This window comes from Martes martes, assembly GCF_963455335.1.
Source record: "Martes martes genome assembly, chromosome: 12".
NCBI classification, from domain to species: Eukaryota; Metazoa; Chordata; class Mammalia; order Carnivora; family Mustelidae; genus Martes; species Martes martes.
In genome coordinates, this window is record NC_137900.1 from 9773638 (window position 1) to 9788926 (window position 15289).

Sequence of the window (15289 nt, forward strand, 5' to 3'; positions counted from 1 at the left end):
AAGAAGAGGAGACAAAGCCAATTATATGGAAAAAATGCTCTCCACTCCTGTGATGAGAGCTGAAGTCACTATATGGGAGAATGTCCATGCACGACCAGCAGATTTCTGGTTCTAAGTATCCAGGGCCAACAATTTTCATTAGCATTGAGACAAGCAGAGATAAAAAACAAAGAGAAGGTAAAACAGACAGAGAATAACAGACAGGCTTTATGTGTTTTATGTTTTCAGATAATACCATGGCCAGCTCGGAGGAGACCCAAGAATGTAAGATTCTAAGCCCAGTGAAAGGACCAGCGGATTCTCTTCACTGTGTAGGGTCCTGCCTGGTTGCGGACACACAGAGGAGTCTGTATCTCACCGAGTCTCACATACTTGGTGGGAGGGAGGATCAGGGGGAGAGCTGGGGACTGGGCTCCAGTTTTGTCTGACAAACGTGTTTCTCTCACTAGGTTCCTATCAAAGGACCTATGGAAGACAAGGTCTCTTTGTTTTGAGCTGCCCCCATCCTGATTTTTCTTCTGGCGAACTCGCCCTAGCACCAGACTTCTAGAACTCACTGTTTCATCCAGCTCCTTCCTGCTGAGTTTGGCCATCCTACAGCCAAATAAATAATTCTCACAATCCCGTACTTCCAACTGATGGCCTCTTTCCAAACTCTAAAGTCACTTGCCAGCTACCGTGTCCCTTGGCTCTTGAGAGAAGAACATCCAGTAGAAATAAATACTGTGGATCCTTGGTCTATTATTTGTAGGTGTGGTGAGGCAGGAAAATTCCTTCCCCTCTACTGGCCTTTGTGACCCGTCACAGGTGGGGTACCTCTTAAGAACCCCTTGGTGAAAAACTTCATGTTCTGAGTAAACTAGGTCACCTATTTACCTGTGGATCCCCAAAGTCTGCCTCAGCACTTTCTAGAAGCACAGGGATTTATTCATCAGCGAGCGTGAAATTGGCCCGAGGCCTGTGTCCAACAGCTTTGAGGCCAAGTAGCTGTCCATCAGCGCTCGGGCTTTAGTACAACTGAAGGGTGTTAAAGGGCCCAGGTTGTTGACTGAGTCTAAGGAGGGTGTCTTTTCTTTCTTGTCAGGCTTCTTGGGGGGAAAAACCCTATTTTTGTTTTTAAATAACTTCCTGAGCATCTGTAAGGCAAACGCACAAACAATGCATAAAGAACCGTGCACCGTGTCTGAGCCTGGGATAGGTTTCCTGTGCAAAGTTCTGGCTGGGGCTAAGACTTTCCATCTGCCTCCGCTCCAGTGCTGAGATACAATTTTGGGTGTTCTGTGTTTAAAAATGGTGTTTTTTGTCAATCCCTGGCCCTCGGGAAGCTGATCTCTATGGACGACACCTCTCAGGCCTCCTTGCCCTCAGGCTTCTGCTTGAAGTTGGCCAAGGGAGGCCCCGGCAGGGAAGGAGTGAGGGAGAGGGTAGATGTAGATGGGGCAGAGGTAGATGTCCACTCCGCTGCCCTCATCTGGGCCGCGGCAGGCTTCTGGCAGGGACGACATTCTGTGGGACTCTGGCTCCTATCAGGGGGGACCCTCCGCTCTGGCTCAACTTTCTCTAAATCCCAGTTACGCTCTTCCCCACCGCTCTGCAAAGGCTTTGCAGGCCATGATAAAATTCGTTATTTCCAATACACCGGAAATCATGGACGGTTCTCCCAAGGAGACCGGCGTGACCGGGGCAGCCCGGGGCAGAACGGATGGACCGGAACAGAAAGAAAGGCAGGTGGGCGAAAGAGGAAGTGATTTCGAGAAGCCTCCAAGAGCGGATGGCAGGTGGGGAGTGGGCAAGATAAGGAGAAGCGACCGGCTGGAGGTATGTTTTCAAGGCAGCAGCCACAAGAGCGAGTAGAAGCTGGCGGAGGAGTGACGCAGAGCTGGGTTTTAAGGAACAATCCCAGGTTTTTAGCAGGAGCAACTCGGGGGATACAACGTCAGTTCCTGAGGGGCGGGGGAGGGGAGGGCAACATCGCGGCCTTTCAGCCACAGGCCTCGTGCCCTGCTGAGCGCAGACAGGAACGGGCGAGAATCTCACCAGAAGCTCGAAGAAGAACCAGGCGTACTTGAAGACGGTCTCTCTCACCATCCCGGTGCTCACCACCATCTGCAGGGCGAGCTCCTCGTGGAAATGCTGGGCGACAAGGACAAAAACCAGTCCGAGAAGGCAGGGGCTCTCTACGCCCACACGCCTTCCCTTTTGTACCAACGGTTGGTTCCTGACATGGGCATCCCCGCTGTCCCAGACCCCAGGTGGATGGCAAAGTCAATGCGAGAGGTTAACTGAGGTGGGGGACCTTCCAGGTGGGAAGGAGAAGGTTGGTGGCAGCATCAGGTAAGAGAGTTGGTCTGAAGGGAAGGCCTCAGCCTGGGAGAGACGCTGCATTCTGGGGAAGCAGTCAGACTGGGCCCCCTCCTTTCCCCCAGACCCTGCTGCAAACTCTCTGCATGACCGCTGGAAGCCATTCCTCTCTCTGCCCTCCATTTGCTCATCTGTGAAATCTACTGGTCAGTAGCAAGGGTGGTCAAAACGGACAGTGCATCCGGATCCCCTGGGGGACTGTGAAGACCCTCAGACTGCTGGGTCTGCCCTCGGAGGTTCAGATGTGGATTTGGTGGGTCTCGGGCAGAGCCTGAGAATTCACATTTCTAGCAAGTTCCCAGGTGCTGGTGACGCCATTGGTGCAGGGACCTCCGTTAGAGAATCGATGTCTCGGTGATTTCTAAACTGCCTCCCGGATAGGACGGTTCTTGATTTTTTAATCCCACTATAGTGCTGCGGGGAACATGATGGGCTTACGGGCAGATCCTCTCCATTACACAGTGGTAGCAGCCCGAACTCCCAACTTCTCAAACCCCTCTGTCCCAGGGTCAGATTCTGGAAGCTTACTCGGCTCTGCTTTACGCCTACACGTCCCTTCAAGTTATCCAACTGCTTGAGAGCAAACATAGCAGGTGGTGACTTTTGCATCTTTTGTACATTTCCTGTTCCCTGGTTTATCTGGCTGCTTATACTCTTGACAACAGCTTTGCTGGGGAAGAAGCTGAAGACTGAAGGTAGGGCCGCCAACTCCTCTCAGTTTGCCTGGGACTGTCTCGGTCTGAAAACAGGAAAGTCCTGCATCCCAGGGAGCCCTGGTCCTGGGTAAACGGGGATGGGTGATCGCCTTAACGAACGGCAAAAATGATGCCTGGGTGTTTGTGGATTTCATTAATCTGCTGACCATAAAACCTAGAATAAATACAGATGAACTAATTTGTTTATTGTTCTGTGGGTAAAAGAACTAAAACTATTTGAACATCCTAATACCACACCCTAAGCTACTGGCATATACAGCAGTTAAGTCTCAAACTCAACCCCTAAAACAAAAACTGATTATAGCAAAGACCGTCCTTGATATGCCTTGACGGTGCCCGCCCTGTACAGTGTGTCTGCAGCTCATTTCACCGTCTTATGCACATTATAATTGGAGAGTTACTAAGCCATGCTAAAAGGACACAAATGGAAACTCTACGTGCAGATCTCTGGGTATTCTAACTATTTAAGCTTCAGCCCGTTAATGGTGATGAATCCAACATGCTAAAGTGTTTCAGCATGTCAGAAGGTTCACAGACCTTCTGCCAGCTGAGTCAAACCTTTATAACCTTCGGACACAGAAATGCATTTGTCTGCTGTTCAGAGCCGTCCATGAAGCTCACCCGCCTGGGGGCGGCGCGAGGCGGATTGTCAACCCCGCAAGTGGTCTGCGTGTGCCGGTGACGTAAGTCAGCTACGTGGGGATCTTGCCCATGTAGGAAAGCCTCACTCCACTGGCTTCAAAGGTAACCTCTGGGAAATAGGTCAGTTTGACTGCCAGAGTCTTAGAGATTAGAGGAGGATAAGCTGCTTCTTAAAGTAATTTATGTTGCTTACCAGGCAACATTATTACAAGAACACCTTGCTCGGGAGGTTACAGAGGGGAGCCAAGCAGCTAAAATCCTTTTTGCTGAGCTAGTGAAGAAACACAGTCTAAACTTCCCCCTGAGATGAAACGATTCTCTTCTCGTCACTGAGAACAAAGTCAAAACAAGGCAACGGGAAAGCCAAGTGCAATTGTTTGTTGAAGGAGGCGAGGCTGTAGGCAAACTGTGGCTTTCAAAAGAAGGTCGAATGGTTCGTGGAACCAGTCCCTGCCAAGCCCAAGGTCGAGTTTGAGGGTAAGTGAAGTATCTTCAGCCCCTTGCCCAATCTTCTTTCACTTCTTTTAACATTAATTCCCTGCACCTCTCCCCAGACATAGGGTGCCCCGTGCCGGGATTACTGAGAAATCCGCACCCTCAGGCCCTGGCAGGACCCCCTTATGCTTGATCTTTCCCTCACTTGGTGCACAGCGAGCTGAGCTGAGGCTCGGTCCCCCCCTGGCACGTTTAATAAACATTCCCTGTGGCATCAGCTGTTGCAAATGGCTTCCCGTGTTATCCTTCCAATCAGCATATTTACATTTTAATAAGGATCTGGAAAGACTCTGGAGACCTTAACTTCAGTCACTGCTCTCAGGGAGCAATCCTCGGGCGTCTGGCAGAGAAAAAACTGAAGCGAGACACCCCGGGGCCCTCAGACCACACAGGCCGTGGCGATGACTGGAGAATTCTGCTATTATCAGATGTTCTGGTGAACAGCTTGTAACGTCTCCCGGCTCCTAAGTAAAGCTGATTAGAATGAATTTGGAGGAAAGCCTGTCGGGTCACCTGACGGAGGACTGAAATAAATGACGCCCAATCATTGCCTTTCGCTTTTGCTGAGGATAAATGTTCCCAGCCCACCTTCGACTGAAGAAGAAACGAAGGCAGGCGTTCTCAGACTGTTCGCTCGACGAGCATCCCCTGGGAACTTGTTACAAATGCAAAATCTCAGGCCCAACTTCAGAGCTATGGCATCAGAAACTCGGAGGGTAGGGTCCAGCCATGGGTTTTAACGAGCCCTCCGGGGACTTTGGATGCATGGTAAGTTGGACAACCCTTCAGGAACAGGAATCACTTGGTCAAAATAATGGATGACAAGGAACAGAGCTACTGAAGTGTGTGTGTGTGTGTGTGTGTGTGTGTGTGTGTGTGTGTGTCGGCAGGGAAAGGAGGCAGAAGAGCCCTCTGATGGTGTCTGTTATCAATCACAATGAGAGCAACAAGCAAACTGTCCTCACACTCAGTACCTTTTTGCTGGCGGGCCTCGGGGCTGTGGTGGAGCCTGGGACGTCGTTATTGGCTGAACAATAGTAGGACATCCGGTTGCAGTTGCGATCCGAAGTCTGAAATACACAACCCATGACTTATCCGCCCATCCACCGAGGTCCTCGAGGTCCTCGTAGAAGCTGAGCCCGCGGCCTGGAACTCACACCCTCAGGGTTCACTTACAACCTATCTCTCACTTCTTTTGTTTTTTTTTTTTTTTTTCTGGTTACGAAGGTAAAACACTGATCACAAATGAATACAAAACAAAGCAAAGGATAGAAAGTCACAGCGCATTCTACTTGCTCCTGACATAATCCCTGTTAGTGGTTTCATGTGCAGAACAACCCATAGTTGCAAACCTCGTCAGGATTATCCTAGGGTCTCACTGATCGGAGGAATTTGAGAAAGAAGACCAGAGGATCGTAAGGGAAGGGAGGGAAAAATGAAACAAGATGAAACCAGAAAGGGAGACACACCGAAAGAGGCTTAATCTCAGGAAACAAATTTGAGGGTTGCTGGAGGGGAGGGCGGAGAAGGGACAGGGTGGCTGGGGGATGGACCCTGGGCAAGGTAAGTGTTGCAATGAGACCTGGTATTATAGAAGACTGAGGAAACACAGGTCTGTACCCCTGAAACAAATAATACACTATATGTTAATTTTTTTAAAAACCTACTTGGGGACAGAGGTGCTGAAGTCTCTTGTATATTCTAACTTTTGGGGGGGAGGTGGGGAGCATAAAACAAAGTGTGGGAACAGCGCCTCTCTGTGGGCTAGGATGGTACTCTCCTGGGCTCCCAAACACTATTCAAAAAACTGTCAAAAACCACTGTGGACAAATGTTCTCCTCTCTCTACGAAACAGTTAGATAATTCTTAACCCCATCCACATAGAAAGTTAGTATTTTCACTTTTCTTAGAGGAAACCAGAACAATCAAGGCAGTCAATGATAGAGACAGGCCACGTGTCCCGGGAAATCGGGAAATGTGATTGTTCACAGGGACCTTACGTATGAGGTCGGACTGTGGTGTGCTGGCAAATGTTCAGCAAACAGCTCTTGGGGGGAGGACCTGATTTGCAATATTTATTTCTGTACCTTAAATGCTTTCATCACGACAGATTGTGAGTTCAGATGATGTCACCGGACACAGTGTTGGGAAGAGATGTGCACCAGCAAATCATTACGGAGTATTTCCACCATACAGATACAAGAGACACAAATAACCTCAAGGGCACAGATAAAGACTAAAATGTAGTAGACTAGCAAGGAAGGGATAGTGTCTGAGTACTGCCTTTCTAAAGCGGAGTAATTTGGGATTTATGGACAAGTTGCAAAGGTGATCAAGAAAGAAGCATGGCTTCTTTCCCCAGTTCCTCTTGATGTTAACATCTGACATCACTCTGGTACCTTTGTCAAAATTAAGAAATTAACATTGGCTCCTTACTAGCAACTAAACCACCGATGTAGATTTTACTAGGTTTCCACTGAGGTCCAGTTTCAGCTTCAAGATACAGTCCAAGATACCACAGTGCACTTAGATTATTTTAAATTTAATATAACTTGTTATTTTATATAATTTCATTTTTTAATAGCGTCTGACAACAGGCTCAGAAAATTCCAGAAAACTTAAATGACCGGCTCTCAGAAACTGGTAGGAGCCAGCTCCAGCCCAGCCATGGGTTGATTCTGTAAGTCAAAAACGCCGGCGTAGGAACAATTTCATAAGGTGCACACTCTAGATTGTCAGAATCTCTAGTGGCGGATCCATAGATGATCCTTGAATGCATCCAGGGTTCAGAAACTCTACGGAGATGAGCAACGTGAGCCCCAGGGCAGGAGCGGACTCCCCCATGATCACACAGTTGAGTGGTGGTAGAATCCCAACCCAACCCCGGTCTCCAAATTCCTTTTTCTCACAATATACCGTCTCAAGTGGGTGGATTTTGTAAGAGAAATTATGTCAAAACCTAGAGAGTATGATTTATCATACTCAGGGGAAATGACATTACTCTAGAAGTTTAGTCACAGGGGCCACAGATAACCAGAAAGAAAATTCAGATGAAGAATTCATGGTAGCTTTGTGGTGGGTCAATTTTATAGTGCGTGGTTATATCACGAGCTCGAAATAAATTTTCAAATGAGACACGCTCTACCAAAATCTGATCAGGACCCCTCAAAATTGTCAAGGTCATCAAAAAATGAGGGAAGCCTACAAAACTGTCACCACCAAGCAGAAACTGAGGAGACAGGACTACAAAATGTAACGTGGTATCCTGGCTGGGATCCTGGAACTGAAAAAGGACATTAGGAAAAAACGGAGGAAATCTGAATAAAATAGGAACTTGGGTTAATAATGATCACAGACCGATATTAGTTCATGAATCGTGACAAATGTACTATTCTAATGTAAAATGGTAATAACAGAGAGACTAGGCATGACAGATACACAAGCTTACTGTACTCTATTCACAATAATTCCACAAATTTGCAACTGTTTTAAAATAAAAAGACTATTTATCAAGAAAAAGAAAAGAATTCACGGAAGGAAAACAGTATAGCCCAAGTCATCAACCGTCTCGGATCTGTTTTTGTTTATAAAACCTGGCTTTGTGGGGTGCCTGGGTTGCTCAGTGGGTTAAAGCCTCTGCCTTCAGCTCAGGTCATGATCTCAGGGTCCTGGGATCGAGCCCCGCATCGGGCTCTCTGCTAGTGGGGAGCCTGCTTCTCCCTCTCTCTCTCTCTGCCTGCCTCTCTGCCTACTTGTGATCTCTGTCAAATAAATATATAAACTCTTAAAAAACAAAAAACTGGCTTTGCTCTTGGGAATTACTATATGGCATAATTAATCTATGGATGTTAATGAAAGTAAAGGGCAGGTATTAAAAAATTAATACAATGAAATAAAAAACAACTGTTCCAAGGCATCAAAAAAAAAAAAAAAGTTAAAGCTACATTGTTTCCCTTGAAAACAGACCCCCTGTGCTCAATCAGTGGTGCTCTAAAACCTTCCCAACCACATAGACTAACTGAGCAGATCAAATGCCAGTCTTGCCCCTGCCTCTTTCCAGAATGACCTCGATCACTTCAACAGCTGAAGCATGAGAACACGTGACCAGCAGATCCGCGGCCCCGGTTGTCGTCTATTTTGTGTTGTTTCTCTAAGTTTTCACTAAAACGAAAAAAGCTTGGGCGCCTGGGTGGCCCTCTGCCTCTCCCCCTGCTTGTGCTCTCTCTCTCTCTCTGTGTCAAATAAATAAATAAAATCTATAAAAAAATAAAATAAATAAAATAAAACTAAAAAAGCTCGTGTCACTCTCCGGGCTTTGGCATCTCCCGTACCTTCGAGGCCATGATGTGCTTCACCTCCTCGTCGGCCGCACAGTGTGTCCCCGCGAGGTCCGGATTACTGCTGCTCATCACCCGGGCCTGCAGCAGCTTCGAACTCACGGCGGCCGCAGACGTGCGTCCATACGTGTGGTAGCGCGGGTCAGGGAGGGCGGTGGTCCCACCTGCACCCCACCAGGCCCAGACATGTCAACAGAAAGAGGGGATCCGCGTCACTGAACCGTGCTGGGAAGGGAACTGAAGAGGGACAGGGTGGAGAGTGGAATGAAAACCCACTTGAGCAGATCTCGGAATTCGGGTCTTATCATCAAAGGCCTAGCGGAGGTCAGAGGAGGAGGGCTTTGGGGGTAAGTAGATAGAGGGCGAGGCCCTAGGGAGGGATGAGGACTGTGGTAGCTGGGAAACACCTGCCTCATCTGAAGGCAGGGGCGGCTACGGAGCTTTAGCCTCTGAGGGCCACAGGGAAACAGCCCCCAGGGTGGCCCGAGCTGCAGCCTGCTCCAGACAAGCTGGAAATGGGGACTTCTAAATTTATTCATATTTAAATTAAGACAACTTTATAAGTCATGCAAGATTTTCTGATACAGGAGAACCCAAGGATAAGTATATGTTACACATCGTTTCTCACTTTTCAGTAGGTGTATGTCTTCCAAAGTAATTATGCGAGTTCTTTAAAAATGAAATTATAGGTTTTCTGGGGCATCTGGGTGGCTCAGTCGGTTAAGTGTCTGCCTTCGGCTCAGGTCATGATCCCGGGGTCTTGGGATTGAGCTCGGAGTTGGGCTCCCTGCTCAGCGGGGAACCTGCTTCTCCCTTTCCCTCTGCACCCATGACCACTCTCTCTCTCCACTCTTGCTCTCTCCCAGATAAACACAATCTTTAAAAAAAATTACAGGTTTACTTGTAATGAGGTTGCGTGGACTAATAAAAAGGGCAAGTTTCTTCATTAGAACCTCGAATTTTGTAAATTTCTTGATGCTATTTTTCACATCCTGCTGACTAGAAGTATCAGGTGATGATTACCTCTGTACGTAACTGGGAAGGATGGAGAGATGCACTGTTATTATTTCAGTAGTTTAGTTTGGGGGAAATGAGGAAAGGGAGTTAGCTTCTCATAACGAAAACTTGAGGAACTGGTGCTCACCACTACTCTGGGATATTTGTTTTCCTTCGTCATTCTTATCCTAGCATTCTAGACACCTGTTATCACTTCTCCATTTTGAAAATAAAGATCCTCACCCAAATCAAATTACCCACTGGGTTATCAACAGAGGCAGAAAAAACCAAGTGCTTTGGGTATAAAAAGAGGGAGGGAGGGGTGTCTGGGTGGCTCAGTTAAGCGTCCAACTCTAGATTTCCGCTCAGGTCATGATCACAGGATCCTGGGACGGAGCTCTGGGTGTTGGGCTCTGTGCTCAGTAGGGAGTCTGTTTGAACTTCTTTCTCTCTCCCACTGTCCCTCCCTGTGCTCATGAACTCTCTCTAAAATAAATAAATCAGTCTTAAAAAGGGGGGGTGGTGGGAGGGAGGCAGCAAGAAAGTGAGTCAGAAAAAAAAAAACTAGAAACAAATTTTCTAATTTCAGCATTTAAATAAGTTTGGTATCACCAATACAAAAATAAATTAAAAATTAATAAAATCAATTTTAACTGAAAAAAATTCAAATATACAATTTAACTTTGGGCTTTTTATGATGTTTTGAATTACACGGTAGCAGGCCAGGCGCGGGGTCGGGCCCACCAGGCACCCACGGTGGGGGTGGGGGGTGGGACAACCCTACCTGACTTGGGTGGGTCCCTCGGCGGCTCCGGCAGGCGGAAGACGTAGTGCACGTAGGAGGCCAGCAGGCAGTTCCTCCCGTGCTGGTCCTTGGCCAGGTCGTTGCTGTTGTGCAGACTGTTGGCTATGGCCACCACGGACTCAAACGCAAACTGGGAGAAGTTGGCTGAGGAACCAAGAGAAAAACAGGCGGCCTCGCAATTGGTCCCGAAGGAACCCAAGCTAGAATGTTCTCTGGGGCAGCATCAAGGAGTCCTCACAGTGGACCTGCTGAACCAGACTGGGGGAGACAGCGGCCAGGGCAGGGTGAGGGGTTGTGGGGACACTTCCTCCATCCCGGCTCGGACGACTGCAAACCACGTCACCTCTCCCCCTTCCTCGGCCTCCTCTGGCCAGCACTGCGGGTCTTCACCACAAAGACAGGAGACTGTCTAGGCCTCCTCCCCACCACCACCGAGCCGTGATCACAAGATGCCCTGGTGATTCTCACACACACTCCCATCTGAGATGTGCCCTTGCACCACACAGTTTCTTGGCATAGAGAGTAATCTAGAAAAGTAGCTGTGTTGTGCTCTCCTCCACAGTGGGTCTGCACAAAACTACTGATTTACTGGGTACGGTCTTGTTCAGGAGCTCCCAGCCCCCCACGGTTTGGCTTCACCCTCGTGACCCAAACTTGCTGCCCTTTCCTGCTCCAATTCAACTTCCTTTAAAATGAGGCAATTGTCCTGTCCCCACCATGTGTCTGCAGTCTCAGCTTTGCAATTTTTCGCATGCTGTTGTCCTCAGCTAGAAAGCCCTCTGTGCTCCCACCAGCAAAATCCCACCAATTCTTCACCGCTGGGCCCCATCCCCCTCCTCCACGAAGCCTTGGACATGACTCAGTACAGGGCTTCAGGGACGCCAAGACTCAAAGTTCTTTGGCTGCTCCCGGTGGTCACCTCTGTCTCCCTGAGCAGGCTTCTAGCCTTCTGGGAAGAAGTGTATTTCTCCCTTCTTCTCGCCCCCACCCCTGTGATGACCAGAGCACCTGACATATTCTGAATAAATGCTTCTATGTTAAGTGCCTCCACCTAGTCGGTGGCTGTCGCCCTAGGATGGGGGGCAACTTGCTACAAAGAAGCAGCTTAAAACCTGGGAATGGGTAGTTTGTCTACTGCACAGGTCTGTGTGCGAGTGCAAATATGTGGGGGCATGGGAAGGAATCTGGGAACAGTGGAGCTAGCCACTCAGCAGGGCTCTAGCTGGAGAGGCAACGGCTGCAGGGAGGAAACGCTGGCCTGCAACACAGGATATCTCATCTGTGGCACCACGAGAGACGCGTCCCAGGACACGGCGTGAGCGGGGGATTCAGAGGTCTTCTTCTTCCCTGGCTCTGAAGGCTGCCCAGCGTGTGCCAGGCTCTGAGCGCCTCACTCCCTCCCCACTCACTCACTCCCATGACATAGCCCCATTGTGCGAGTCACTTCTCTTCTGATACTCCCAAGAAGGTGTCTTTTGATACTGTTTTCAGAACCCCTTCTGTTCTGAACCAGACACTCCAGGTTTCTGCGCTTGCCCTGCACATCTGACTATCCCCATGGGGGCCCCTTGCCCCCTCCCCACCCCTCCTTCAAAGCCATCTCAAATAGCACTGTCTTCCTCCTGGGGGCCTCCTTTGTCTTCCCAGATTGAGGTTCTCACCTCCCCAATATTTAGCTGTGTCCTTTAGAGGACGGTCCTGCGCCGATGCTCTTTGCTCTGTTTTAAGTTCTCTGAGGTCCCACATGCTCTCAACTGTCACTGCCAAGCCCACAAGACTTAGCAGAGCCCTGGGAGCATGAGCAACGTCTGAAAGACATGTGCGAGACTGGGGGGCGCAAAATGACATCAGCCCAGCTGAAAACAGGGTCAAACAAAGGCGCCCCACCGCCTGGCCTTCTCCTGCAGGAGTCGGGAGAACCACTGGATCCAGGTCTTACGTGACCTTGTTTCCAAGAGAAGTCTTACACATTGTATTTAAATAGTGTTAATTCGTGCCAAATAAGCATGTAAAATATACTATTGGAAAGTGGATGAGTGGTTGCCGGGGCTGAGGGGAAGGGTGAATGCAGAGCCGCTGCTGAGGGGCATGGGTTTTAGTTCGGGCTCATGAAAATCTTCTGGAACTGGAGACCAGTGATAGTTGCCCAGCCAGGAGATGTGCTAAAAGCCAATGAAGTGTACAATTTTGGTGGATTTGGGGGTATGTGTTTTATGGCTCAATAAAAGAAGTGATCCCACTGAGTTTCCATTTGGAGAGTTCCTTTGCCTCCATTTAACACGAGCTGTCTTACTTCCTTAAAAACCCCGTATTTCCTTGTTGGTCAAGAAGATAAAAATATCCCAGTGTTCAAATAAATCCATCAATTATCAGGAATGGACTTGGAACGATCACCTCTAATCATTCAATACACCTATTTTTGAAAACTATCAGTTTAAGCATCCTATATTAATATGTTTTTTTTTTTCAATGTCCAGGAAGTCTCCAAAAAATTATCACTACTTTTGGCTTCCCTTGGGCTCACATCTCGATAGAAAGGAAGATCCCACTGTTCCCGTTCTCAGGAGTTCTGGAAAGTCACGTGACACAAACGGCGCTGCCTGCCCGGCCGGCCCCGCCCCAGCCCCGCGGGCCCCCACCTGTCTGGCCGGCGATGACCATGGGCTGCACGGACAGCTGGAAGAGCTTGTCCAGCACCAGGTGCAGGAAGAGCACCAGCGGCTCCAGGCGTGAGGAGTTCAGGCAGATGAGGCTGAGCTTCAGCTCGTGCTCCAGCGCCGTCTCGCTGATCTTCTGGTCCAGCACGCGGATGGGGAAGGTCACCTGGTTCTCCAGGGAGTGGCAGAGGGTGAAGAACTTCTCCAGGTGGTTGTCCTGGGAAGACAGACAGCAGGCGTCCTGGGGCGGACCCCATCCACGCTCCGCGGGGGGCTCAGGAGCCGAAGCTCTAGGACCCGGCGGTTTCAGACCGAGACTATGAACGCCTCGGAAGTGCGGCGGGCACAGAACAGAATCTCTTGATAACTAGTAACTAAAGAAAACAGAATTTGGCCTCGGATCTGGTTTGTGGGCAGAGGAGAGCACACTTGATTAAACACACAGCCCAAATGGGGTCTGAACAGATGCAAAGTGCAGACAGAGGCAAGAAAAGGAAGGAATGGAGAACTGGAAAAAACAAAAACAAAAACAAAAACAAAAACAAAACAAAAAAGCTGGGGAAAATGGCGGAATGACAGAGGGGAGTGAGACAGCAGCAGGAAAAGGTTGCTCATGGTGCCCCTCGCACGGTTTCTCAGCCCAAAGGGCAGATACTGCATTCCTTCATCTAGGCTCTCGACATTTTCAGGAGGTCTCTCCCTTGAAATGACCGGTAAAACCTGAACAGGCCTGTAAGCCTCCAGGATGCAGTGAAGGTGATTTTTTGTTTTATCCGTGCACGAACTCTGTCACTGGTCCTCTACGGGCCTGTCCACAGCCGGTTCTCTGCTGCACCCCCTTCTTCCTTACAAGCCCTTCGCCTCTGATTTGAAGAGGACGCTGATGTTCCTTACCTGGGTGTGGATAGAAGAAACAGCTTGCACTTCAATATTAAATACGCCCTTGTGTCCTTCAGCCCACTTAATGGGAGGATTCTGCGAAGGGACTTTCTGTGGTAAAGGGAAAAGAAAAAAAAAAATAACAATCCAATCGCCTTTTCTGGTTACTGACTAGCAGAGCGAGGCAGCGTGAGTGAATGTCAGGGTTACGCAGGTGTGTCCCTCCCTGGAAGCCTGATAGAACTAGCCGAGGAGTCAGGAGTCCCGCACTCGGGTTCAGTTCTTCACAGAACGAGTTACTTTGTTCTTACTTTGGCGAGTCGAATTAACTCTCATTTTCTTTTACCGATGGGAGGGGTCTGAAGTGAGTGATGGATCCTAAGCTCCCATCCAGCTTTGATGACCCTGGGTTCTAGGGATGGGAATAAAGTCATATTGCAGTGGGGGTGCCTGGGTGGCTCCGTGGGTTAAGCCTCTGCCTTCGGCTCAGGTCATGATCTCAGGGTCCTGGGATCGAGCCCCGCATCAGGCTCTCTGCTTGGCGGGGAGCCTGCTTCCCCCTCTCTCTCTGCCTGCCTCTCTGCCTACTTGTGATCTCTCTCTCTCTCTCTCTCTCTCTCTCTGTGTCAAATAAATAAATAAAATCTTAAAAAAAAAGTCATATTGCAGTGATCTCCCCATTAATCAGGAACGTCGAGACAAAGTGTAGAATATCTTACAAGACATGAAACTTTAATGCCTTGGAGAGCCTGCAGTCACTTTCCCTTTTAACAAAAGGTTTCCAGAGAGCAGTCCCAAAGGCTTCTGCATTCATTACTCAAAATGACTTTTTTATACCATTTATATGTTGGTGGTTCTGCAGTCCTTGGGGACCATTTCTTGCCTTAAATCCCCACCAGAATACTCATCCTCTAGAGACACCATCATACAGCCCTGCGAGAGAACGGCCTAGCCTGACCCAGCCACGGGAGTGTGGGCGTCTCCTGCACCGCTAGTGAAAGGAAGCATGCTGTCCTCGCAGGAGAGGGAAGACTGTGTGGCATGTGGACTTCTGGAACTCTCCAAGACAGAGTCACAAACTGGGGCCCAATGCTGGATCCAGCCTCCAGACAGTTCTGTGTGGCCCAGGGCTGGAAACATTTTGAACTAGCTGGCAACATTTGAAAGTCAAGAAATTTCACATGAAAGCTTGCTTTCCTTTTTTGTTGTTGTTGTTTTGGTTTAAGACTTTTTTATTTGTTTGAGAGAGAAAGAAAGAGAGAGGGGGACTGAGTAGGAAGAGGGGCAGAGGGAGAGAATCTCAAGCAGACTCCACCCTGAGCAGGGAGCCCAACTCGGGGCTCGATCTCATGACCCTGAGATCATGACCTGAGCCAAAATCAAGAGCTGGGCGCTCAACCA

General features: G+C 48.9%; 1 protein-coding gene across 1 annotated transcript in view; it reads right to left on the bottom strand.

The window, feature by feature from the left end:
* The window catches only part of DOCK8 (dedicator of cytokinesis 8), a 203440-nt gene that overhangs the window by 60178 nt on the left and 127973 nt on the right, over positions 1-15289 (bottom strand). The window contains exons 19-24 of the mRNA XM_080819435.1: positions 13904-13999; positions 12992-13226; positions 10332-10496; positions 8546-8715; positions 5189-5284; positions 2038-2133 (exon numbers count right to left, since the gene is read on the bottom strand). Of these exons, the coding sequence (XP_080675561.1) occupies positions 2038-2133; positions 5189-5284; positions 8546-8715; positions 10332-10496; positions 12992-13226; positions 13904-13999 (858 nt within the window). The remainder of the gene's footprint in view (positions 1-2037; positions 2134-5188; positions 5285-8545; positions 8716-10331; positions 10497-12991; positions 13227-13903; positions 14000-15289) is intronic.